Source organism: Tachyglossus aculeatus, chromosome 2 (genome assembly GCF_015852505.1).
Source record: "Tachyglossus aculeatus isolate mTacAcu1 chromosome 2, mTacAcu1.pri, whole genome shotgun sequence".
Lineage (NCBI taxonomy): Eukaryota > Metazoa > Chordata > Mammalia > Monotremata > Tachyglossidae > Tachyglossus > Tachyglossus aculeatus.
Window position 1 is genome coordinate 29,720,051 of NC_052067.1, and position 27,895 is coordinate 29,747,945.

General features: G+C 40.4%; 1 protein-coding gene across 2 annotated transcripts in view; it reads left to right on the forward strand.

Moving 5' to 3' along the window:
• ZNF385D (zinc finger protein 385D) overlaps positions 1-27,895 on the forward strand; it is a 478,212-nt gene that overhangs the window by 228,755 nt on the left and 221,562 nt on the right. The window contains exon 1 of one of the 2 annotated variants that reach the window (XM_038768519.1): positions 2,786-3,005. The exons of the other annotated variant lie outside the window; for it this stretch is intronic. Coding sequence (XP_038624447.1) covers positions 2,984-3,005 — 22 coding nt within the window. The 5' untranslated portion in view covers positions 2,786-2,983. Of the gene's footprint in view, positions 1-2,785; positions 3,006-27,895 lie in introns of those variants that run through there. 2 annotated transcript variants of the gene reach the window in all.

The following is a 27,895-nucleotide window of genomic DNA, read 5'->3' on the forward strand; positions in this document are numbered from 1 at the left end:
GAAATCATAGGGAACAGCAAGGCTAAGTGATTGTCCCTAAGTAGCACAGTAGTTCTCATCCTGACATTCTCAACAATTGAATGTGATTTCTACACAAGTAGGACATAATATGCTTTAGAAATTAAAATGTTGCCTCATTTTGCTAATTCATTGCAATGTGGCACTTAACAATTCTGAATTGCTAAAATGGGGCAATTGCCACATTTAATAAGACCCAATTTCTGCTGCCTTAGGTTCAAACTGAACAGCAAATTAGTTTCCAGGTGATCTGTTTTCATAAAATTGGCCTTGCTGTATGGATTTATTCACTATGCCAAGCATTTAAGTAGTAGCCAGTGTAACTTTTAAGGATTTTTTGTGACATTCATTTTCTCTTAAGGTGGGATTTGTAGTATGTTCCAAAATTGAAAGAACTAAAATAGTATTTTTTTCTATATTTAGTGTTGAAGTTTAGTGAATGGAATATTAGATTGCTAGGCAGACATTGTACACAATCTATTGTGCCTAGAGGACTACCATCACCTACCCTTTAATGACTACATGTTTTTTTTTTCTATGAATGGTCAATCTGGACTTTTTCTATTACTGTCTGGATAGTGACTATTGCAAGGTAGGGTCGAGTGAGATATTGATGACAGTAATTCGTTTTTGTGTTTGACCTGCATCTGGGTGAACTAAAGTCCAAAAAAAAAAAAAAACCACAAAAAACCCCAACTATAAAATGTTGTGCTTTTTACAGACACAAATGCTACACTGAGTGAGGTAGAGAAATGAGTCAATCGTTTTGCAGTATTTATCATTCATTCAATCATATTTATTGAGCACTTACTGCATACAAACCACTGTACTAAGAGCTCCGGGAGTACAGTATAACAATATAACAAACACATTCCCTGCCCACAATGAGTTGACAGTCTAGAGAGGAGCTTAGAGTGTAGAGGTATTCGTCTAATGAAGTATTCATCAAATGAGGTATTCGTCTAATTTATTAGCAAAGCACCTTGTGATTCAAACACAACTGATTAGAGAAACCAACACCCAGAGACATAGACAAAGAGACAGAGACAGAAACCCAGGGTGTGGAGGGGAAGAAGTGCAGGAGGTGGATAGAGATATTCATTCATTCATTCACTCAATCATATTTATTGAGCACTTACTGTGTGCAAAGCCCTGTAGTAAGCACTTAGGAAGTACAAATTGGCAACATATTGAGACAGTCCCTACACCCAACAATGGGCACACAGTATAGAAGGAGGAGACAGACATCAAAACAAAACAAGTAGACAGGTGTCGATACCATCAGAATGAATAAAATTATAGCTATATATACATCATTAATAAAATAAGTGTAGTAAATATGTACAAATAAAATACAGTAATAAATATGTACAAATATATACAAGTGCTGTGGGGATGGGAAGGGGCAGGGAGCGATGGGGAGGGGAGGAGGAGGAGAGGAGAAAGGGGGGCTCAGTCTGGGAAGGTCACCTGGAGGAGGTGAGCTCTCAGCAGGGCTTTGAAGGGAGGACGAGAGCTAGTTTGATGGATGTGTGGAGGGAGGGCATTCCAGGCCAGGGGAAGGACGTGGGTCAGGGGTTGACGGTGGAACAGGCGAGAACGGGGCACAGTGAGGAGGTTAGCGGCAGAGGAGTGGAGGGTGCGGACTGGGCTGTATAAGGAGAGAAGGGAGGTGAGGTAGGAGGGATAGTGTACATTGTATCTACTCTAGTTAGCACTAGACTCCCTGGCTGTCTCTTTGACTTCACCGTGGAGGTCATGACCAAAGGTCCTGACTACTATCTTGTTCCCATTTGCACACATTAGGCTTGGCTAGGATATGGCAGTGACAAGGCAGGAAAGCTTATTGGCTTCTCAGATCCTTTTTTGGTATGGATCCCCCTCCTGTGGAAGGGAGAGCTAGGACAGGTAAGAAGGGTTACATTAGGTCACACTGTTCACCCTCTCCCCCCAACCCAATCCCTGCCTTCAACCTTTACCACTTAAAGTCACATTGAGACCATCTCCAAGCCAATCAGAGCACTCAGAGGTAGGCCACCCACGCTGTAACAAAGTGTCCCCGTACTTGTGCATATTTTTGTACATGTGCAAAAAATGAAATGCATTCACTTCATTTTTCTGCATATTGCAGGAAATGTCATTTGTACTTCCCAAGCGCTTAGTACAGTGCTCTGCACATAATAAGCGCTCAATAAATACGATTGATGATTTGTCTTCCCCTTTGGGTGTACGATTCTCTAGGGGAAAATGCCAAATTTTGCCTTTATTTGTCTCTTGTTATTTTCATTTGCCAGGGAAATGTGGAGGGAAAAGAGACAGTTTTTAAAACTCAATTAATCCCAGTCTAATCATATTCGTCGTGTGTGTATTTTTGGGGTTGGGAAAGGGAAAAGAGAAGACTTCACTGATAGGAGGTAGCAACTTTTGTCTGATCAGTTTAATGGAAGAAAAACAGCTGACTGAAAAGCTGTACTTTTGATTTCTTTCTTTCTTTCTTACAGACCCTCTCCTTCTCAAATATTTCCTTCCCTTCCCAACTCCCTTCGCGCTCCCACCCATAGTCCTCCTAAAGTGCACCACTCGTAATAGATTCCAACGAGTCTTTCCAGCATTTGAACACCTCATTGAGAGGCTGTTGAAAAGGGGGGTTTGGGGGGGATCTGTTTGTAGTACTCTTAGTACTGATGTCACAGGCACAGCAAGGACATCACAAGGAGGAGTCAGATTACAGTAAGAATGGGCAGTGCAGCATGCAGTCAGAGTAAATGCTAAATCAGACAGGGATTGTATCAGGGATAAGACTGCCTGCAAAGCACTCATCCTGAGGAGGCTCACTGATCTCTCGCTGTTTCTGTGCCGGGAAATTTCCACATAATGTAGAATGAAACAGCTCTGTTTTCCATGTCACTGCTGTGCGGGAGCTAATGCTGAGTTACGCCGCGGTGGGATTCCAGCTGTATGATTAATGAGAAACATAATGTATTTTGGTAAGTGTTAACTGATGATGTAATTCTGGTTATGTTCGCCTCTTATCAGTGGAAGCAATTGCCGAAAATTTCATCTGCAAGTATATTTGTCTTTAAAAATATTCCAAATTGGCAATTGGAGAAGCACACTGATGCCGTTTTGAAGGATTCTGTTGTGCTGGAAATGTATGCCAATTGGTGGTGGCTTAATTTTAAGTTGCTTAAAAAAAATAAAAGGAACTTAGCCTTGATTTCTCTGCATGAAGTTGTGTTTTTGCCAGTGATAAAATGAGAAATTCCTGTGAAGCATGGAAAGTTATCGGTTAAACTCAATGGAATGTAAAAGTTCCTTCACTATTTATGATTTGAATGCTCAGACAGTATTAGTATTTCATTAAGCATTTTGTTTTGGGGAATTCTAAGGCAGCAAGGAAAAAAAGATCTCTAATTTAGAGTGCTTGAGTAGCTAGAGAACTCTGCACTATGCTGATCTTAGTTCTGGGTCTGACTAAAAGCAGCATACCACAAAATACACATTATTTTAAGCCTTTAGAGGTCTCGGAGCTGTTAGATGTTTGTGCAGTATAGTTTCTTGTCTCGATGGAAGCCTCTGTTAGGTCAACAGCTGAGCTGCCTGCATAACCAAAAATTATGTTGAAGCTCAGATATGTGCTGGCAATTCACTGCTGCAACCGGGTGCCGGGTTGAACATTTGCAATGTAATGCTGCAACTTAATGCTGGAGAGGAGGAGGAAAAGAATGGTAGCGTATTTGAAGAAGTGGAGTTGAAACCTAGACTTTTTTTACTTGTTGAAGGTATATTTGCTTATTGAAAGTTCTAACCACCCTCGGCACTAAAATGCTCCGAATATATTTTGATATTTGAATATACAACAAAAGAGTCAAGGTGGAACAGTTCCTGGAGGTATGCTTTGCTACATTGCTGTTTTCATTCAATAGTAAATCTTGAGTTCGCTTTAAGATTTAAGAAGTGCTTCATTGCTAGACAGACTAAGATTATATATTGTGAATAGCCTGTGCATGTTCATAGGTATTATTTGCATTCATTATATTTTCTCTGGCTCTTTAAACATTTGGAAAAGTATGGAAGAAATCCAAGTCACAAGAGCTAACAGCCTTCAGTTGCCTTGACAGCAGTTATGAGTCCACTGTAATTTGTGTCATACTAGAAAAGGTGTTTTAAAACTATTGAACATAATTTACAAAAAAACTGTCCTTTTAGCAGCCTCATAGGAGATCTAGCTTCTAGCGCGCCTGTATTTTGCAACAGGGAAAAATCTAGACTGTTCATTGGCAGTTGATGTTTATTTCGTCAGTTTATTATGAAACTCTTTGTTTTGAGTAACAGGTTATGTCGAGAAATGTGGCAGGGGAGAGCCAGGCTAGCATTAGTGGTGCTATCCTGGCGAAAGAGGGGTATTTCTGTGAAATTTGAATAATATTTTCAACTTCTTGCAACAATTGCCCATCTAACTCTGTGTTAAGGCACTCTGCTTGAACAGGGTAGTTGTATGGTATGAAAAGTACTAAATAGAATTGGTTCTCACGTCGTAGATTAAACTTTACCTGTTCCTAAGAGGTACTGTGGGGCAGATCATGTTTATGTACATAATGTGAACCCATTCTGCGCACAGCCCCAGGTGAATCACATGGTAATTTGTTTCTTTGTTCAAGAGTGTTTTTAATAGTACAGACTGAAATGGGGAGCCCCACAGTAGACACTCACACTCCTCCAAATACTTAAAGTTTCCCTTCTGACGTGTGTATCTTGCACATGGTTCAGTGTGAACAAAGTGATAATGCTATGAGACCTGCCTCCTCTTTCTGAAGGAAAGTATGCCTGTCAGGAAATCCCATTGATCTCAGGTTCCTCTAGTCAGGCTCTTATTCCCACTGTCTGATGCCTAAAACCTCATAATCACCTGTCCTCGGTAGGAAACACTGTAACATCCAAAGAGAAAGCTGAGTTATAGATGTCAGATCACATTCTATGACCGTATAGAGAGTATTTTCTTTAAGTGAATGGGCCTCTGTTAGGTATAGAAGAAAGCCATTTCTATTATATATTGTGGGAAATACATGTTTCCCTTTATACTTAATTGGCTCTTTTTATTAAAAAATCTTGGACAATTCATATTTTACTTTGGCCAATCAGTGTAACTGCTAAGAGAAAAGAAAGCAAAAAGGATAGGAGGAGTGCATTCTTGTGTTTTTTTTTTAAAGAATGTGGAGAGAGGGAGAAAGAGAAGTTGCCTTTTGTTTGCTTCAGTGGGCCTTGTCACCTTTCTAGTATTGATGAAAGGTAGTATTGTGCTAAGCTTGAGGTGATCCACTTTTTAAATAAGGATATAGCATCCTCTCGTCTCCGTAATCCAAAACCGGCAGTGTGCTACCTCGGAAAAATAGAACTCGAGGATTATAGACTCAGACGGGCCAGATGGTGCTGCTTCCCTTCCCTTAGATCCGGGGATGCTGAACCCTGGCTCCCAGCTCAGCTGAAGTTAACAGCATCAATCTTGGTAGACCATAGTAAATGTTCAGTTCCCAAGAAAAGATTTTGGGTATGGGGTAAGCGTCATTTTAGAATTATCAGACTAATGGATGCTTTTAATGACTTAAGACTTACTCTTACCCTCTATTGGAATTTCAATGCAGTGTTTTCAATAATTGTTCCTTTGCACTTACTGTGCAGTGATTTAAGAGTTGGCTGTGCAGTCACCGTGGATACTTTTGTTACTTATTCTATCGATTGTGCATTCATTACTTGGAGTTTAAATAAAAGGTGCAAAATAAAGTGCCTAGTGTCAGATTGACCAAACAACACTGTAAAGGGAAGGAAAATAGTAAATACTTCTGAAGTGGTTTTTCCCCAATAAATATTTTACATAGTTAAAAACCGTGTTTGCCAGGACTGAATAACCTTTAATAATTTATCCAGCAATAAAAGAGAAGCTGCTCGTGAGTTTTCTCCACAGATTAGAGAATCAAGGTTCTGAGTGGTTGTCAGTGTCACAGAGCTGATGTAGAAAAGTGATGAGAGGGGATAAGCTTGAGATCTGGACAGTTAGTTCCAGTTAATGTACTCGTTCTGTAATGATTGTCCGGTTATTTGCCCAAGCACAGCATCTGCTTTTTGAAGCCAGCTTTGAGATTATCCCTTTCTCGCTCTTAGCACACACACTTTCCAACTGGCACAGGAAATATTTTTACTCCTTGAGTAAAGAAGCTGTGGTCACTGGCCATTTAAGGAAACATGACGTATTTTGGGCTATAATGGTGTTGAACTGAGCTTTTTGCCAACGGGAGATAATGCCAGACAGAGGGTTTCTGGGGGAGGTCTTGCACGGTTGAAAGCTGGCAGTGAACACACTATATGCTGGGTGTCAGCCGAGATCGCTGAAGTTGGGTTGTAGTTCCCACTGGGCTGCAATTGCTGAAAAATACAGAACTTGAGATGAGGCAAAAATAGTAAAGCCTAGAGGCAAAATACAATTAGTGAAAACATTAATGAAATGTTTGGTGGTAAAGCAGCGGAAGCATCGCACAGCATGATTGAACCACTGAAGTGAAGCTATTCTTCACTTGGAGTTCTGCTGCAGCACTTCCAGGGCTCAAGTACAGTAGTGTATTTTGCCCATGATACTATCTTTATAACATAGATTAAATATGTAAAACATGTGCAATCTGGCAGAGAGCACCAAGCATAGGAAGGAAGTATGTAGTGGCCAGAGAAAGCCTAATAGGAATTTTCCAATGGTTTCCCAAATTATTTTTTTGCCTATTACACATTTCCTCTTCTCCTGTGTTATTCTATGCATTTTATCATTAAATTTTTTTAGAAGGTTATCAAGTCATCCTCCTACTTATTTATTGTGCTTTTATTTCTAAAGCAAGGATTATAAGGAAGGAAAAATCTATGAAGAAACAGCTTATCCCCCAAACCTTCTTTTTCTAGGTTTTTGGTGGGAGCATGTACAAGCTTTCAGTAGTTCAGTTTTTGAAATGTTTCAATATAAAATCATGTCCATCGAAATCTTTATAAAATGCTCCAACACCTTTCCATGCCAGAGTTGAGGTATTAATTTAGGAAACATCTTGAAAGTCCACAGTCTTTTTTTTTTAAATCTAGAAAACATTGAACTTCTTACACATGACTAGATATGTAAAAACAAAGTTTTTTCACCATTTGCCAGGAATGCTGGATGGTGCAAATTAATGGTGCTGAAAAATCTAGAAATTTGAGTCCTGCAAGCAATTTTTTTCTCTCAGTATGCTTTCTGTAGACTATTAAATTCTTATTTTAAAAAAGGGCATATTGATCAATAGTCCAGTCAATCAGATAGAGAAGCAACGTGGCTTAATGGAAAGAGCCCGGGCTTTGGAGTCGGAGGTCATGAGTTCAAACCCCGGCTCTGCCAATTGTCAGCTGTGTGACTTTGGGCAAGTCACTTAAATTCTCTGTGCCTCAGTACCTCATCTGTAAAATGGGAATTAAGACTTTGACCCCCCATGGGACAACCAGATCACCTTGTAACCTCCCCAGCGCTTAGAACAGTGCTTTGCACATAGTAAGTGCTTAATAAATGCCATTATTATTATTATTATTATATTCCTATGTTGGTTTTAAATTCTGAGCTGTGGATTTTGCTACATGTGCCTAAAGAATATTTTCACTTTCCAAAACTCAGTTGATATTATTATATGGAAATGAGATGAATTTATTTAAGGGATAAATCACAAAATTCATGATATAATAATTACTCTCAAAGTTACATTTTGGTGGGTGGTGTAATTGCTCCAAGAAACAAATGTAAAGTTTAAACTAATGGTTTCCTAGTTTCACTTCAGTAGGGTCAGTCACAGCTACTTTTGACAGAAACAACCCTTTAAAGGGCATGTTTTGTTGGCTTCCGAGTGTGAGATTGTGAAGGTTTATGAGATGCTGGGTGATATCTATTTTCATCTGTACGCTTTTGTCATTAACGTTCTTCCAGGTTTTTTTCATAATTTTCTTCCAAGAAATGATTTTTTTTTAGCAAACAGTATGATATTAACCTGGCAAGTTGCCTAAAATGGGTATTGGAATATTTTTGAGCCATAATAATGTATTAGATCACATTGGTCTATTTAAGGTAATCAGCTTACAACTGTAACAACAGCCAGAAGTGAAGAAATTGTTAAAAATCAAGTTTTAAGAATACTTTCCAAGTTTTCCCTGAAGTAGTCATGGAAATGATGAAGCTTGTATAAGCAGAATTGTATATCTACTTTGAGCTTGACAAAAGGAATATTTTCATTTGTACCAGACCATGAACATTTTTTAAAATACTGTACAGCTAAGGTCATTGTCTTTTAAGAGGCCATTACTTATCGTTTACTGCAAAGATTAGTTTTGCAACTGAATTTCACAGATGATTGGTGGTATTGAGAGAATTCAGGATAAGAGGTAGCTGTGGAAATAGCAAAGCTGAAAGTGTCTGAGATTGTACTTGAGTGAAATTGCTAGGACTGCAATGGGAAGAAGCTTTGCTCTTTTGTGGCATTGTAGTCATTATCCAGCATCAGTAGGTCAGTGTGTATTGAACACAGACACTGAGTTTGACAGCCTTTATAATTGCAGGTAATTCTATAGAAAAATGGTGTTAAAATGCCTATGAATTATTCTTGGAATCTGGGCTAGCTCTAGCCTTTTTCATCCCGTTTTTCTTCTCGTTATTGGTGGCATTATCATGCATTAAAAGAGTGGAAGCTGTATTTGGAGAGGTTAAATGTTTCATTCAAGACTAGATAGTAAGCAAGCAGTGGGCAGGATTCAGATTTATTCCCATTGGCCTCTAGGGCCAGGAGTAGTTGGCTAGTTGCTCTACTTTTGGAAAGAAGATGCTCTGTGTGGGGCAGTTATATTGTCATGAGGGCTTCATTCATTCAATCACATTTATTGAGCACTTTGTGCACATCACTGTACCAAGTGCTAGGGCTTCAGTCACATTCCCTTCAGGAACATCATACCCTAGGCAATCTTAAAAACAGTATTAAGCTGGACATAAAGAAATACAGTGGAGAGCATAATCAAAGCCAGGCAGCAGTCCTAAAAATGCATTTAATATTTGTTTGTTCTCCCTTTGTGTTGTTTTTTTTTAGTACGAGTTTTTGTGGGAACTTTTCAGTGTTTTTAAAGCAGGCCAAGATTTGTGTTCTCTTAGAGATAGTGGGGTGCTAAAAGAAGTAAATAGGGTCATGTGGAGTGTTGCGTTAGAAAAAGTGTCAGGGCTCTTGGTGGTTTGGCAAACTAAGTAGAATTGATGTAGGCTCAGTCAGATTTTGTTTAATATCCTAAAGTGACTTCTCATCTTTTACTCACCTAACATAATGAACATCAAATGTGTGTTATATGTCCGGATGTTACTGCTATTGAAATGAGTTCCCTTGAGAACACTTTCTCTAAGGAGCCTGGAAGCCAGAGTAGGAATGAGTTTGGAGTTCTAGAGTTCATTTGTAGGTTGTTGTTTTTTTTTTTATCTTGGAAAAATGCCAAAAGCAGATTCCATACAACAATGGACAGTATCATTCAGTGTAGCAGTTCTTGTTTTTATGTATAATATGAGGAAGAATTATTTTTCCACGGGCTCGAGTTTGACTTCTAACTCACTAGGCAGCCTGCATTCAGACACATTAAGCCAGATTCTCTCTAGAAACAATGTCCTACCCTGGTCAGAAGTTAGTTTTCACTCCGAAGTCCTCTTTTAGTACTATTCAGTTTGGGGTACTTTTGCCCAAAAGGAACTGTAACAAACTCAGGTTGTACTTTAGATGGGGAATCAAATTTAGCTCCTCTTTTAGTGAGCAAAGGGAGGAGTCAAAGTCATTTTGGTGGTAGAAAGTCATATATTCATGATTGTCAAAGACAGTGAACTCATTTCCCAATACACAATTCTAGCAGAATCTAAGTCTGAATTTAGAATCCTTTCACCTTTAAAGCTACTTGGAGCTTGGGCACAAGGCTAAGTATTGCTTTTATCATTTTTATTATTATCATTATTATTATCATTACTACAAGTAACAATTGTGTAATAATTGTATAATAATAAAAGTAATAATATTACAAGTAATAATGATAATGATAATAATAAGCCAAGAGAAGCAGTGTGGCTTAGTGGAAAGAGCCCGGGCTTTGGAATCAGAGGTCATGGGTTTGAATCCCGGCTCCGACACTTGTCAACTGTGTGACTTTGGGCAAGTCACTTAAGTTCTCTGTGCCTCAGTTACCTCATCTGTAAAATGAGAACTAAGACTGTGAGTCCCACGTGGGACAACCTGATAACCTTGTATCTTTCCCAGCGCTTAGAATAGTGCTTTGCAAATAGTAAGAGCTTAGCAAATACCATCCTTATTATTAATGATAATTGTATTATTCATTCATACGATTGAATGAATGAAGTGACTTGGCCAAGGTCACAGAGCAGACAAGTGGTGGAGCCAGGATTAGAACTCAGGTCCTTTTGACTCCCAGTCCCCTGCTCTATCCCCTCCCCATCCCACTCTGCTTTTTTCTCTCTTCTGCCCTCTCTTCACCTCCCTCTTTTTGCATCCCCTCCTGTCCTTGTTTTCCTCCCCCTTTCTTCCCCACCTTCAACCTGCTGTTTCCCTTTTGGAATGGTGATTTGTCCACATTTCCCACTCCTTTTCATATGCCTTTCCTCCTCTTTCCAGAGAGTAAGTTCAACCATATCAAAGACTGATAAAGTACTGATGATGGTGGGGGCTAATTCCCTTCCTGCGTTGTGCACCTCCCTCTTTTAGGTGACATATTCACACATCCCTCACATCTGTAGGCCAGGAGCATTATGACTGTGCTCTTTGGAGTAAGTGGTATTTTTTGAGTGCTTACTATAAGCAGACACTGTGCAGGACGCATGGGAGAGTGCATTGCCACAGAGTTGGTAGACATGATACTTGCCAAGAAGGAACTTACTGTCAAGTAAAGTGCTTATCGAGGCTCTAATATTCAGTCAGCCATTCAATCATATTTATGAATGCTTACTGTGTGCAGAGCACTGTACCAAATGGGGGAAGAGTACAGTACAACAATATAATAGACACGTTCTCTTCCCCAATGAGATTACAGTCTAGAGGGGGAGACAGACATTAATATAAATAAATAAATTACAGATATGCACATAAGTCCATAAGTCTCCCCTCCTCAAAAATCTCCAGTGGCTACCAATCAACCTACGCAAGAGGCAAAAACTCCTCACTCTCGGCTTCAAAGCTGTCCATCACCTCGCCCCCTCACCTCCCTTCTTTCCTTCTACAGCCCAGCCGGCACCCTCCGCTCCTCTGCCGCTAACCTCCTCACTGTGCCTCGTTCTCGTCTGTCCTGCCGTTGACCCCCGGCCCACATCCTCCCCCTGGCCTGGAATGCCCTCCCTCCACATATCCGCCAAGCTAGCTCTCTTCCTCCCTTCAAAGCCCTACTGAGAGCTCACCTTCTCCAGGAGGCCTTCCCAGACTGAGCCCCCTCCTTCCTCTCCCCCTCCCCATCCCCCCGCCTTACCTCCTTCCCCTCCCCACATATTTGTACACATATGTACATGTAAATATGTACACATATGTACATATTTATTGCTCTATTTATTTTACTTGTACATATTTATTCTATTTATTTTACTTAGTTAATATGTTTTGTTGCTTGTCTCCCCCTTCTAGACTGTGAGCCCGCTGTTGGGTAAGGACCGTCCCTATGTATTGCCAACTTGTACTCCCCAAGCGCTTAGTACAGTGCTCTGCACACAGTAAGTGCTCAATAAATACGATTGAATGAATGAATGAATGAATGAATACATGCTGTGGGACTGGGAAGGGGGATGAATAAAGGGAGCAAGTCAGGGCAATGCAGAAGGAAGTGGAAAAGAAGAAATGAGGGCTTTGTCAAGGAAGGCTTTTTGGAGATGTGCCTTCAATAAAGCTTTGATGGGCAGGGAAAGTCATTGTTGGATTTGAGGAGGGAGAGTGTTCCAGGGCAGAGGCATTACATGGGCGAGAGGTCGTCAATGAAATGAGATTGAGGTACAGTGAGAAGGTTAGCATTAGAGGAGTGAAGTGTTCAGGCTGGGCTGTAGTATGAGAATAGTGAGTTGAGGTAGGAGGGGACAAGGTGAGGAGTTTCTGTTTGTGGAGGTGGATGGGCAACAACTGGGGTGTCTCGAAGAGTGGGGAAGCAATGCCCTGAATGTTTTTGTAGCAAAATGATCTGGGCAGTAGAGTGAAGTATGGACAGGAGTGGGGAGAGACAGGAGGCAGGGAGGTCAGCAAGGAGGCTGATAGTAATCAATGAGGAATAGGATAAGTGATTGGCTTTAACATAGCTTCAGTTTGGATGGAGATGAAAGACAAATAAGAATGTTGTGATGGTAACAGGATTTAGTGATGGATTGAATATGTGAGTTGAATGAGAGAGAGGAGTCAAGGATAATGCCAAGGTTAAGGGCTTCTGAGACAGGAAGGATGGTGGTGCCATCTATAGTAATGTAGCAATCACCCTTGGTATAAGCAGGGGTTTTACAGTGCACATGTGTGCACACATATGAGCAGACTTTTACTGTCTCTCAGAGCCGTAGATAAAAGAAAAGGCTCCTGGGCAAGCATTTGAGAGTGGGGCTAGGGAGGAGAAAGAGCTGAGAAGTAAAATCACGTCTGTTTCTGTCGAAGAGTCTGGTAACAGGTTTCAAGCACCTTCATGTGTGTTCTGAGCCATATGTCGCCCAGAATGGCCCACGTAGGTTACTAGGTGCCCTTGGAAAATCACCAGCCGATTGTCGTGGACCTGTCTTGACTCTTCACAGCAGTCTGGCCTTGTAGAAAAAAGCTGAGTCCAGCATCCAGGGGTAGCAGAGTTAAATTTCTAGACCTATAATTTGATGTGGATCATCGTCGTCCATTTATATTTACACATCACTTTGGTATTTGTTAAGCATTTACTTTGCACTAGGCCACGCTGCTTCTCAATCCATTTTAATGGCTGACTGTGGCCTAGTGGAAAGAACACAGGCCTGAAAGTCAGAGGACTTGGGTTCTAATCCCAGCTCTGCCACATGTCCCTTAATTTCTCTGTGCCTCGGTTCCCCCATCTGCAAAATGGGGTTTCAGTACATGTTCTCCCTCTGTGAGCCCCATGTGGGCCTGATTATCTTGTTTCTACCCCAGTGCTTAGTGCAGTGCTTGGCACATAGCAGTTACTTAACAAATGCCATAGTAGTATTAATTCAACTCCCACATCCAGTTCACTGCAAATCCAGTTGTTTTGACCTACACCGTACTTCACAGAACTGACCCTTTTTCTCCACCCAGACAGTCACTACTGGCCTAGTGGAAAGAGTGGCTTGGAAATCAGAGGACCTGGGTTCTAATCCCAGCTCCACCACTTGTCTGCTGTGTGATTTGGGCAAGGCACCTAACTCCTTTGCGCCTGTTATGTAAACTGTCAAGTGGTATTAAGACTTTTAGCCCCATATGGGACGTGGACTGTGTCCAACCTAAGTGTCTTGTATCTACCCCAGTGTTTAGTGCCCAGTAAGCACTTAATAAATAGTATTAACAAAACATATAAGCTTTGATTTTGCCACAGGTAGACCATGGCATTAGTCTTTTCACTGGTCTCCCAGCCTCCAGCCTCTCCCTGCTGCTGCATACTACATGCTGCTCCATGACTCATCTCCCACATCTTTCCGCTACTCAAAACTTCCACTGACTCAAATCCTCCACGCAATCAACCTCATGGCTTTCCACCATCTGGCCCCTCTTTCCCTATCAGCTCTCATCTCCTGCTCTGTCTCCATTATTCCCAAGTCACTCAGCTAGTTGAACCTCAGCTCTTGACTCTTCTGCCTCAGTCCCCTTGCTCATGCTGTTTTCCAGCTAGGAACTCCCTTCCCTCCTCACATCAGAATGACAGACCGCTTTCATCACATTCAAATTCCTCCTAATATCCCACCTCCTCATAAGCCATGCCATACCTTCAGGCAACTCTATCACTTGTCTTTTTTTACACCTTCCTTAACGTTCATGTAAATACCTGCTGAATTTTCATTCATTCAATCATATTTATTGAGAGCTTACTGTGTGCAGAGCACTGTACTAAGCGCTCAACAATAAACAGTGACATTCTTTGCCCACAACGAGCTCACATTCTAGATTGGGGGGAACACGCGTCAGTACAAATAAATAAAATTACAGATATGTACAGAAGTGTTTTGGGGCTGGGAGGGAGGAAGAGGAAAGGGAGCGAGTCCCTAGTTGTGAGTATTTTTATGTTTTGTTTTCTCCATTAGAGTGTAAACTAAGAGTGTTAAGGAAAGTGTCACTTTTTCATTCAGTTTTTCCAAGGCATCTATTTCAGTGCACCACATGTGCCAAATGGGAGTTCAAAAAGTGCACCTACTATTACTGCTACTAAACAGCCCCTTCATTGCAGCATCCAGTTTGCAGATTTCCCAAGTTTTTGTGTTCCAGTTCACATTGTGAATTCTCACTGCATACCAGCCATTTGTTTATTTGTTATGCTAAAATAACAACCTTGTCCAAGCACCTCAGTGAAAGGACATGGATGTGAAAACCTACATGAATGACAGTAAATATAAAATCTATGTGAAACAGAACTGGAAATGGTTGTGTAAAAAAAAATTCAAAAAGCTATCTTCAGCAAAAGCTAGCTGCAATAAAATGACTTTCTCAAATACCTCTTTTCCCTATTGGAATGCTACTGAATTTTCTCTTGTGATGAATCATAAAGAACCACGAGTGAAAATTTGGAAAAAGAAATCTGACAAAATTTTGGTACTCAATATTTGTTATTTTAAGGTTCTGATGTAACTAGACATATGTCTTTAAATTCTTCTTTAGACTGTAAGCTGTTTATGGGCAGGAATTGTGTCTACCAACTTGATTGTATTGTCCTTTCCCAAGCATGTAGTTCAGTGCTCTCTGCACACACTAAGGGATTATTAAATACCCCTGATTGATTGATTGTCAGCAGAGAGAGTTTATTAGTAGTTTGGAAAAAAAAGGGTTAGTATTGATTTTTCTCTAGCTCTCCATTTTTTGAAGACTATTTTTCTGGCTACTGATCCACCATTTTAAAATTTAAGGAAAAATATTCTGCCCGTCCGGTTCCGATTTATTGGCTCCTTTTTTCAAATAGAGCTTGAAAAGCTCACTGACATTTCATAACTTACTACACTCTTGTTTTTGAGGAATCACAACAGTGAATATCAACCAGGGCTTGCCTTGCAATACATAATGTGACAGGAACATGATCACTAGTAGGTATTTTAATTAGCCTCCTGAGAATGTGCCGGGCTCTAACTTATAGGGATATAGTATATAGGGATTGTGCATTTCATATCCTAAAGAAGCTGTATTTTATAACAAGACACTTGAGAAAGCGAACTACTTCTTTCCCCTTCTGAAGCAGTGTCAGAGACAAAAGGCTGACCTAGGAGAGGAAGGAGGATTGTTTGTGAGGAGAGGCTGGTCACTGTGTCTCTATCACTATCTTCAGTATGTCATGAGTAAGCAGGGCTATGCTCACCCTTTATTTAGTACCCAATATGACCTCCCAGGAACATCAATACCAATGTTTGTATTTTCTGCATAGGAAATGAAAATAGTGAATCAGGTTCATCCTCTCTAGGACATTATGAACCAGAGACTTTTTTTCTGGCTCTATTCCTTTTGTTCCTGTCGACCTTGTTTATCCATTATTCTTTCACCGCGGTGCGTAGCAGCTTCTGAGGACACAAGCAGCTAAAGCAGCAAATGACTATGCTTTTCAGTTCAGTGACCCATCATTCTGTTAAAGATCAATATTTTTTTTAAGAGAAAAGAAGCAGGGCCCAGGCAATGCCTTCAATTGTAAATACCGATGGAGGGGAAGGAGAGGCCATTTAGCCTGGCTCTACAGTGAAGTTCAGGGCATTTTCCTCCTGATTCAAGTCATTTTTCAATGGAGACCTTGGGCTCCACCTTCTACCTAAGTCCAGTATTTAGTAAATGAGATTTTGCTCACCAGTATTTACCTGTGAAAGCCAATCCTCTCACCTCCCATAAAATACCAGCCACTTATCAGAAGCATTTAGTCTGCCAGATATGTGACTACTCTGTAGCAAGAACACTGCACCTTTGTTTTTCTATTAATTCTAGTAAGAAAGGCAGCTAGAAGCAGGGAGTTACTCAGTCCTGGGGGTTGCAGGAGTCTGCTGCCAATTAGCATTTTAAGAAAGAAAACAAACCAACAAACAAGCAGACAAGCATCTGACCCTTTGGAAGCTATTCTTTACTGAATAAGAAAAAGTATGTTTAGATGAAAAATTTTCAGCAGTTTTAAATTTTTGCTTTAACCTCGTGCCTGGAGTGGTCATTCCAGATCTGTCCTCACCTCTTCACCATGCTAGATAACAGTGGGCCTGCATTAGAATAGGCAACAAAATAGCCTCTCTCTGCCTAGAGACATGCCAACTGCCCTGGTGTTTGTGCCCAGAGGCTCAGTACAAGGACTTGAAATAATAATTTCACGCCATACCTTTCCTACTACATTCTTCTGGCCACAACATTCCAAACATGCATCTTGCAATACTTAGTAAGTAAATCATCCACTAGGTAGTCTGGTATGCCCTTACAAAAGAACGAATTTGCTTTCGCAGTTGACTTCTAACAGAGAACTCCAGTTACAATTTCTATGAGCAAGGATTAGCACTTGTGTCTGTTTCCTACCCTGAGTCTTTATCCAAAACTCCTGTCGAAGTCACAGGATTTCAGCAAGAGTGAGCGACCATATGGTGATGCTATTGCCACCTAAAACTTGGAGAACTTTTGAATAGATGAGTCATTTCTTAAAATAGTTTGCCATTTAAAAATAGATTAAATTCTAAAAAGAGAAAGTGTAATATATATAGCTGTCCTTCGAGTTTGAAGATGACGCTCCCGATGGTGACGTATTTAAAGTGCTCCTGTGGGCCTAAGAAAGATATCTGAGTGACACTCCCACCCACATGATGTGCCTGCTAAGATTGCTACATACTGGACCTATTTCCTTCTGCTCCTTGGCACTGTGATTCTTTGGACTTTTAATACTTATAACAGCCCTATGAGTTACCCCATTTGTTATGCTGCCGTTCGGCTTTATGTTTCTTGCTATTGCCTCCCAACTGCCCGTGGACATCAGTTAGTGGTATTTATGGAATGCTTAGTGTGTACTGTACCAAGCACTTAAGAAAGCAGAATAAAGTAGAGTTGGCAGACGTGATCCCTGCCCTCAAGGAGCGTACAGTCTACAGGGCAAAACAGACAATAAAGTAAATTACAGATAGGGGACAAGAGTGTAAGTCCTCTGGGGCTGTGCATGCTGTGAATATTCAGTGAATAAGGAATTCAGATCTTAGTGCTGCTAAACAAAATTTTACTATGTCCTAATTCAGAAAGGAAGAGCCCCTTAAACTAATTGATCACATTTAAACTCATATTTTTTTCTTCTACTTTCTTTCATTGTCAACCAACTGAAGGTATTATTTTCTTTCAATTTGAAAGTCACTTTATTCCAGTACTTATATGGCAAACGGACATCAGGACAGAAAATTAAGTGAATGATATCTTTGTGAAAATAGTAAGTATTCTACCTTCCTGAAGAAAGTAATCAGTCTTAAGGAACTGTTTGATATATCAAAGGATGCATTTAAGTGAACAAGCATGTATTTTGTTACAGGCAGTCCTGAGACTTACAATACAATGCGTTCTTTAAAAGTATGTGCTGAGGTGAAAGATTCCAAGCCAGAACCAATTTTTTCATAGGAACATTGTTGTAAAGGTGAGACACCACAACTCTTAAGTTTTGCTTCAACATATTTCTAAAGCATTTCCTCTGTCCACTCAATGTACAGTTTCCCCATTTAGGTTTACCATAGGGCAGATGTTTGTTATCAGTCAATCAGTGGTATTTATTCAACACTTACTGTACAACAGAGTTGGTAGGCATGTTCCCTGCCTGCAGTGAGTTTACAGTCTAGTATATACAGTTTGTTATATTGTACTTTCCCAAGCACCTAGTACAGTGCTCTGCACAGAGTAATCCCATTGATTGGTTATTTATTCTTCCTAGAATGTCCTGCCCAGTCAAAGTACAAAGTGGCAAATGTTGCTTTGATGCAGATTTACTTATTGTGTTTTAGTACCCCAACTTACCCTTTATTCATTCATTCATTCATCCATTCAATCGTATTTATTGAGCGCTTACTGTGTGCAGAGCACTGTACTAAGCGCTTGGGAAGTACAAGGCAGCATATAGAGACGGGGATATATAGAATGGGGAGAATGATTAGTATGGTGCCAAAGTCGCTCCTGCTGAAGTAACAGTGACATAAATTTGCTATGTCAGGTGAGTCATCGATGATAGGACATACAGAAATAATAATTGTGGTATTAAGTGCTTACTATGTACCAGGCACTTCACTTAGTGCTTGGGAGTGTACAGTATAACAAGAGGTTTATACTAGACTATAAGAAGTCCTGGGGTAGATACGAGCAAATTGGGTTGGACACAGATCCTACCCACATGGGGCTCACAGTTAAAAAAAATCCCCATTTTACAAATGAGGTAACTGAGGCACAGAGAAGTTCAGCACCTTTCCCAAAGTCACACAGCAAGCAAGTTGTGGAGCTGGAATTAAAACCCAGGTCCTTCTGACTCCCACGCTGCTTCTGTAAATAGAGTAAATTCAACAATTGCTGTATTGAACTTCATTTCCTTTTGCCTACAGATATCCATGCTTGTTTTGGAGTTTACCAAGGGCAAGAGAGGGGACAGTCTCAATTTTTTAACAGATTTATATGAGTGGGCTTCTAGGGTAAAGCATCAAAATGTAGGTGCCTCTTTATGACTGATTTAAAGACTTGACTGCTGCTTTTAGTCAACTGAAGTAGAATAAATTGTATTCCTCCAAGTGCTTAGTGCAGTGCTGTGCACACAGAAAGCACTTACTAAATACCATTGACTGAAGTATTCTCCAGATTTTTTTTTAAAGAAAAGGCTACTGTGACTGACTCCATGAAGAAGCACTGGGATATGCCTTGGGGTAGATTTAGGATAGTCAGGCACGAGACCTCTTCCACATGGGATTCACACTTTGAGATCTCTACACAGAGGAGACAGAAGCCTTGATGTTCTTCAGTGAATTTCTTTTCTAACTTAGGCATCAATCAACTTTAAAATTATAAACAACTATAGAATAATTTAAATAAACAGTCTTTGAGATACTTGCATATAGACTTGTGTAGTCTCTTTGTTAAGCTTTTGGTCTGGCCAAGATCTTTCCCAGATATCTCAAATCTGATCTGTTTCAAATGTTTTTTTCCTAAAGGTTAGCTGCCACTTCCTCCTTGGATTTATGTTTCACACTTTTCATAGGCAAATTGCACAGAAAGATTAGCTTAGATATGTTAAACAATATCTGTGTTTCATAAGCAGAAATAAGTCTTTTGGGAACTAAGAGTGGAAAAGAAGAGGAACGATGCATGTTCTACTTAGTAGAAATGCTTGAGTCTTTTTAGTTGGACAACGCAGATTATATTCTCTTCTTTGTGCCTAATCTTCAGTGTGACTTCGGGATGGTCATGTGACCACCTGCTTTCTCATCTGTAAAACAGGGGCGAATTGCCTGATTAATCTCACTTCATGGGGTTGTGTAATAACTAACATGAAAAGGCTTGGAAAAATTAAAAATTTTCCTATATCTGCAGAATATTAGTATATCAACCAGTGTTACTTGAATCAAATTGTATGCAGGTGGATTATATTTCAAAAAATCTGAACAAGGAATGCATTCTGTGTTGGGTAAATAGATGTTAGGGGAGGAAAAGACTGTTGGAATGGGTCCGCACTCCTTAGCAATTTTAGTCTTCTTTCCCAAATGCAGGCAGAGCTCAGATTTACGATACAAATTGGATCCTGAAAACTGCATGTTTAAGTCAAACTTGTAGATTGGAACTACCATTCTCATAGAAACAATGTTATAACAAAATTGGGCAAGTCACTTAACTTCTCTGTGCCTCAGTTATCTCATATGTAAAATGGGGATTAAGACTGTGAGCCCCCCGTGGGACAACCTGATCACCTTGGAACCTCCCCAGGGCTTAGAACAGTGCTTTGCACATATTAAGCGCTTAATAAATGCCATAATTATTGTTATTATTATTATTAAAATTATGTATTCAGTCAATTACAGATGAGTACTTAATACATTTATATTGAGTCATAGGTAGAGTAGACAACTTCGCCATTGTTCTAAGTAAAATGAATTTGGCAATCAGGTGGAAGTCATAATAATAATAATAATAATAATAATAGCATTTGTTAAGCACTTACTATGTGCTAAGCGCTGTGGGGGGATACAAGGAGAGCAGGTTGTCCCACATGGGGCTTACAGTCTTAATCCCATTTTACAGATGAGGTAACTGAGGCTCAGAGAAGTTAAGTGACTTCCCCAAGTTCACACAGCAGATATTTGGCAGAGCCAGGATTAGAACCCATGACCTCTTGAGTGGGGAAGGAGCTGGCTCAAATGGGAAACAAGTTAAAATTCAGAGGGTGGTTGTCACTGGATGGGGTTGGTGGGGGGTAGTCGATTCAAGGGAGTGGGTTTGGAGAGAAACTCTTGTGCTCGAGCTCCAGAGCACTGCTGGCAGAAATCCAGAGAGCAAGCCAGCCTCATCCAGCTCAAACTCATTCTCACATGATATCACTCCGCCCTCTCCTCCTTCCAACAACAATACTTTCCCGTGCTTATTGGCATCCACGCTCATTGGCCACTCCAGCTGCTTCAAACTTTTAACTTCCTGCATAAAACCCTCTGTCCTCCTGCCCCCTTCATCTCTTGTTCCTAATGACCCTGCAACCTATATCATAGATAAAATTGAAATCATCGGGAGTTTTCTCCCTAAAATCTTCCCTACACTTCTCCAGTCCCACCTCCATCTGCTTCCTCTTCAACTCCCCCATCTTGCCCAGCAGTATCTCAAGAGATTTCCCGCTTCCTCTTCAAATCTAACCCCTCAACCTCATCCCTTCACACCTTATTGAAACACTTGTTCCACTTTCCAAAGGCTCTTTCCCCACTGCTTTCAAGAATGCCCATGCATCCCCTGTCTTTAAAAGACCCCTCCCTTGATACCATGGCTCCCCTCAGTTATCTCCCCATCTCACTCCCACCATTTCTTTCTGAACTTCTGAAGCAAGTTGCTTACGTCTTCTGCCTCCATTTCCTCGCCTCCAGTTGACTATTGGAGTCCCTGCAGTCTGGCTCCCATTCCCTCTACCCAATGGAAACTGCCCTCTCTAGGTCCTCTTCTTTAAGGCACTCAATCAACCTGTACCCTCCTACCTTAGTGATCTTCTACTACAACCCAGCCCACACACCTCACTCCTCTATTGCCAACCTACTCCCAGATCTCGACTGTCTGGCCACCAACCCCTTCCCCATGTCCACCCTCTAGCCTGGACTTCCCTCCCTCTTAATGTCCTACAGTCCACCACTCTCCCTCTCTTCAGAGTCCTCCTAAAATCATATCTTTTCCAAGAGACCTTTGCTGACTAACCCCCTTCCCTGCACCCTAATTGCCACCCCCTCTGCATCATCTTTGCTCTCGATTGTGCATCCCTTAAGCACTTTGCTACTCAACCCAGCCGTACAGCACAAATATATGTATATAGCGGTATACTCTGTTATTTCCCCTATCTGTTATTTATTTTAATGCCTGTCTCCTTCTCTAGACTGTAAGCTCCTTGTGGGCAGGGATAATGTCTTCCAACTCTGTTGTATTTTCCCAGGCACTTAGTACAGTGCTCTGCACACGGTAAGCACTCAATAATGATCATTGATTGAATGTAGAGGAGTGAGAGGAAATAGGGAATTAAATTGTGGGGGGGGGAGCCTGATGAATGTTTAGGGAGGGGCAGGAGAATGAATTGGAAGATGCTTGGGGGCTGCGGGCAGAGGTAGAGAGGGGATATTTGTGTCCCAGGGAAGGTTGACATGTTCATCTTTCCTCTGATAAAATGCCATAGTGTGGGCAGTCATTGGTGTCTGTATCAAGAAGGAGGCTAATGTTGAAAAGTTGAAGCCATCTCGGATTGATTTCTTAGGTGTATGAAGAGTAGAGAGGAATGAAAAGGCAGTTTGGTGATGTGTCTGTCCCATGGTGCCTATGAAAAGGAAATATTATGTACAATTGTCCCTGCCTTCAATATCAGAGACATTCTGAAAGAAAATAGTCTGTGACTTATCATTGTTATTCATGACATTTATTAAGTGCTTCTTTCAATGTGCAAATCACTGAACTAAGTGCCGGGGAAAGGCATAAGAACATTGTGTCAGACACTGTTCATGACCCATAGGAGAGTCACAATCTAAAATGGCCAGGGGGAAAGAGGAAAACAGTTGACAGACACACAGGGAAAGGAACAATGGGGTAAAAGCAACAACATAAAACATTTGTGTTTATTGCACTGCACCCTTCAATCAATCAATCAATCAATCAATCGTATTTATTGAGCGCTTACTATGTGCAGAGCACTGTACTAAGCGCTTGGGAAGTACAAATTGGCATCACATAGAGACAGTCCCTACCCAACAGTGGGCTCACAGTCTAAAAGGGGGAGACAGACAACAGAACCAAACATACCAATAAAATAAAATAAGTAGGATAGAAATGTACAAGTAAAATAAATAAATAAATAAATAAATAAATAGAGTAATAAATATGTACAACCATATATATATATATATATATAACAACCTTCTGCTTGGGAAGCAGACTTATGACTTCTGTCTGGTGCAGAATGACTATTCTCCCTGGTGAGAGTGAGTGAGAACTGAGTTGGAGGAGGCACCCTGGCCCCCAGGAACTTCCTTGTGGACCCCAGAAATCTGAGAGAGGAAGAGCTGTAGACTGCGTAGCTGCTGGCTAACTACTGGCTCCTGGAGTGGTCTTTCCCAGAAAAACAACGGGGTCCAGATTTTGAGATGGCCCAAACCGTGTGGTCCCTGCTTCTGAACGAAGTACTCTAAAAAAACATAAAAATGGAAAAACAGCTTGGCCTAGCAGAAAGAGCACAGCCTTGGGTGTCAGAGGACCTTGGTTCAAATCCTGCCTTTCTCGTGACTTCTGTGTGACTTTAAGCAAGTCACTTCACTTCTCTGTGCCTTATGTTTCTCACCTGTAAAATGGGGATGTTTTCCCTATGCATCATGTGACAGGTCCATCCACCCCCAGTGTGTAGTACAGTAAGAGCTTTACAGACTCCACCAAAAAAAAAAATCACCCTGAAAATCTATTCACCAGAGTTCAATCTACGTAGGTATCCCCACTTTCATTCATTCAGCTTATCCAGCTACTATTGATCAACTCCAATTTCTGGAGCAGAAAGAACTGGAAAAGGGATTAGCTCAGTGCAGAATTCATTAAGCAGTTTAGTTCCCAGTCACCTCAGTAACAGTATAGGAACCATTGTTGAATTACATAGGTACCTCAGTATACTGAGGGTCTTGTATATCTCACGATGAAAATTATTACTGTTATAGCAGTTTCATTTCCTGGCTTAGAAATGGTAGGAATATAACATTATCATTGTTGGTTATTCCCCATTAATCTAGATTTTCTCCTCTCTGTAATTTTAAGCAGGACCCGGCAGCAACATATATCAGTTTAGGTAGATTCCAGACATTATGACCTTTAAAGACTGATTGAGATAAAACCATAGATAAATGGGATACTCTCTGAAATAATCACAGTGAATCCTATCCTCATCTTAGTAAAAGTTTCAACAAATTTTTTTTCTGCAGATGTCTTGAAAATGTTTCTTGAAGGTTGAGCAATCAAGTTGTAAAATGACACTTCGGGCTGAAACTGTTTTCCCAATAAGATAATCTAGGCCATTTTTTTTCCCAAAATCAATTGTCATCAGAAAAAAATATTTGGTTCAACGGAAAAAATACAGATTTAATAAAACTGCCAACCAACCAAGAATTTGGACACCAAAAAGTGTATGACAAATATCTGCAGCTCTAATACATGGGTTTCTTTATCAGGCTATGCTCAGACCAACGGGCTGAAAACTGATCCCTTAATTATAGGCTGAAACAGAAATGAAGAAAACTAATCTTTGAAAAGTTGACCTTTTCCTGCCTACTTAAGAATCATACTTTACATTGCTCTGAAGTGCCCATCTTTGAATGTGCCATTCTGTTCAGAAGATGATTAGTTATGATGGCCCTCAAGGTGTCTTCTATCACCCATAAATCAATCATTTATTGAGTGCTAATGGTACACAGAGCGTTATTCTAAGTGCTTGGGGAAGTACAGTATAACAGAGTTGATAGACATGTTTTCTGCCCACAGTAAACTTATCAAAAATATTCAATTTTCAGAGTATTTCTAAGGCCAACATGGAACTAAATGCATTCTAAAATAAATAAGGTAGTCTTCCAAATAAAATGCAATATTACTGATTTAGATGGGTATAATTTTAAAGAGTCTTGTGGCAAAAGTAAATCATAACAAATGTAAATAACATGTAATGAACCTTTGCTGGTGCTTCGCAAATATTTTAAACCAAAATTTTGTTAAACCTTTAAGTCTGCAAAATGAATATATACGTAATTCCTCAGGATAATTAATTAATTAATTCATTCAATCATATTTATTGAGCACTTACTGTGTGCAGAGCACCGTACTAAGCACTTGGGAAATACAAGTCAGCAACGTATAGAGACGGTCCCTACCCAGCAACAGGCTCACAGTCTAGAAGGGGGAGGGTAATCCTCTTGTCTAATAAACATTAAATTAAAGTTGGTGTATTGTCCATAGTCAAGCATTAGTTTTCAAAAGCTTGTTCAGCTTTTTTGTGTGCCTCCATTTTTAAGGAATTGAGGGAAAGGAGTTTTAATGAATGGCTTTTCTTGAACTGTCGAGTTGAATTTGGAGCTGTGTGACCTCAAAAATTGAGAAACTTGTCAGCATAATTTGCAAGTTTAATTAGAGTTCACACCAACATGAAAGACAAAATTTTCTTACGGTGCTCTGACTTGAAAAGTTTCAAGAATAACCTGAATTTCTTCTTCTTATTATTATTATTTTAATTCATTTTCAAGTTTTAATTCAGGTTTAGAATTATTTGTTTCTATCAAATGCGTTATTGCTTATGATTTGTGACATCAATTAATACTGTTATTGTGACGACATTTTTCAAATTGAGAAGTAAGCATCCATTATCAAACCTGAAATGGTATTTTCACAATCTTTGAAGCATTCAGATATAATGAGGTTGGAAAGACAAAACTTTTTAAGTCCTGGTCTATTTGTTTTTGGCACTGGTTTCAGTTCCAGTGTTGTTGACCCCCATAACTTTTCCGTCTCTCAATTTTCTTTTGCAGCTGTTAGAGTAGTTAATGCTCAGGCTAGGACATTGGTATTTGTTTTCCCGTTACCATCTTAGAAAATGCATCCATCCATGAAGTTGAATATAAACACTCAAACTATTTGAATGCTCTTGTAGTCTGAAAAAGCAAATTTAGTATTTTATTTTTTTTAACAGGGAATTGGTGACGGTGAGAGTCGGGGTGGGAGGAGAGGAGGAGGACAGAGCTTTGTTCCAGGAATCTTATCTTACCTGCAGAATTCTATGCTGTGGCTATCTCTTGCCCCCTCAACTGCTGTTCCACGCCACAATTCCCTATCTGACCATTCATTTTTCTGCAGTCGGGTCCAGCTCTGAATTTAGCCACTGTCCAGGGACAGCGGCGTTCAATTTCCATCCTAAAAATTTGATGTGGATTATTACCATCATCCATTTTTTTCTTTTCTATTCCTCAGTTACCTCATCTGTAAAATGGGAGTTAAGACTGTGAGCCCCACGTGGGACATAGACTGTGTCTAATCTTGTATCTATCTCCGTGCTTAATACAGTGCTTGGCACATAGTAAGCTCTTAATAAATACCATGAAAAATCACTTAACAAATATCAAAATTATGATTACTATCATTATTAGTTTATTAGTACTGGTGAAGTTTATTAATACTGGTGATTAATCATGCAATCCGGTACATGAACTCTTTTTCTCGTTTGTATCAGCTCCTTTGGATATAGAAGTTTTCCTTTTTTATTTGGGACTGTAAGAAGTAGGAGCTAGGATCTTGCAGTATCACTGAAGGAGTCGCTGTGAAGGTGGATGAGTCTCAAAATTAATCTTCCTTGACAATTGTCCCATATTGTAAGTCTCATTATAATGATCCCAATCTTTCAGAGTTAAGCGGTACTTACTGCAGCATGAAATATAAATGAAAGCTCAGTTTCATAGTGTACTGCATCGCTGTAAACACCCTGACACCTGTGCACCTTGTAAACAAAACATTGGGAAATTTTTCAGATCCAATGGAGAAGTGACTCAAGTAAAGATTATATGGTTTAGAGGTAATATAATGCCATTAATTTATCTACTTATATAATGCCCACTAGGAAACCTAATAACTGTTTAACAATACAGAGAGGGTTTTGTTTGTTGATTGGTTGGATTGCTTTTTAAATAACACCTGATTATCTTTGTGGTGCCTCTCAAGTTTTAGTGAGCTCACTGGCACAGCAGGTTGTTGCAGGGGTTCCATGAAGGAAGTGTGTCTTTATGGACAGCAGTCCTGCTATTAGGCAAAACTTCCAAAATAATCTGATAACCAAAACCATACTAGTGAAGAGGGGTTGGATGAGGGAAGAGGCAAGGCTGTACTTTCATTTATTCATTCATTCATTCATTCGTTCATTCGTATTTATTGAGCGCTTACTGTGTGCACAGCACTGTACTCAGCGCTTGGGAAGTACAAGTCGGCAACATATAGAGATGGTCCCTACCCAACAACGAGCTCACAGTCTAGAAGGGGGAGAGAGGAGCGGAGTTAGAGGGCTGAGTTGTATAGGGGGTCTTCAGCTGAGGTTAGGTGGTGTGAGTACAGCCTCTCTGAATTCCTGGCTTTCCTCAGAAGCAGAACTTCATTCTGTAGTGGTAGATATAATTTAATTTTTTTTATAATAATAATGGTACTTAAGCGCTTACTATGTGCCAAGCACTGTTCCAAGCACTGGGATAGATACAAGGTAATCAGGTTGTCCCGCATGGGGCTCACAGTCTTCATCCCCATTTTCCAGATGAGGTAACTAATAATAATAATAATGATTATAATAATAATAATACACAGAGAAGTGAAGAGGCTTACCCAAGATCACACAGCGGACAAGTGGCGGAGCCAGGATTAGAACCCCTACTGCAAGCCAGCTGGTGCTTTCTTCCCAGCACAGGCCCCTCTGAATTTTGAGCTTCGCCCTTCCATCCCTTCCTGGGGAGCCAGAAGTGATGTGTGTTTGGTGGCAGCAGCCAGAGATTATGGTTTGTGGAGTCAGACAGGTGCATGGGGAGAACAGCCGCTGCAGTATCAACGGCAGAGGTCCTGGCTGTTGGGTGACCCCAGATCTGCTCTCCATTCCTGGCCAGGAGAGAGGGCTGAGCTCGGAGTGCCCTGTGGAAGGAGTTGAGCATAGTGGGGCTAGGTTCACGATGCAGAATTTTTCAGGTGGTGTGAGACCGAGCCCAGCATGACCCAGATCCACTACAAAGGAGATGATAATAATAATGATGGCATTTGTTAAGCGCTTACTATGTGCAAAGCACTGTTCTAAGTGCTGGGGGGGATACAAGGTGATCAGGTTGTCCCACGTGGGGCTCACAGTTATCATCCCCATTTTACAGATGAGGTCACTGAGGCTCCGAGAAGTTAAGTGACTTGCCCAAGGTCACACAGCA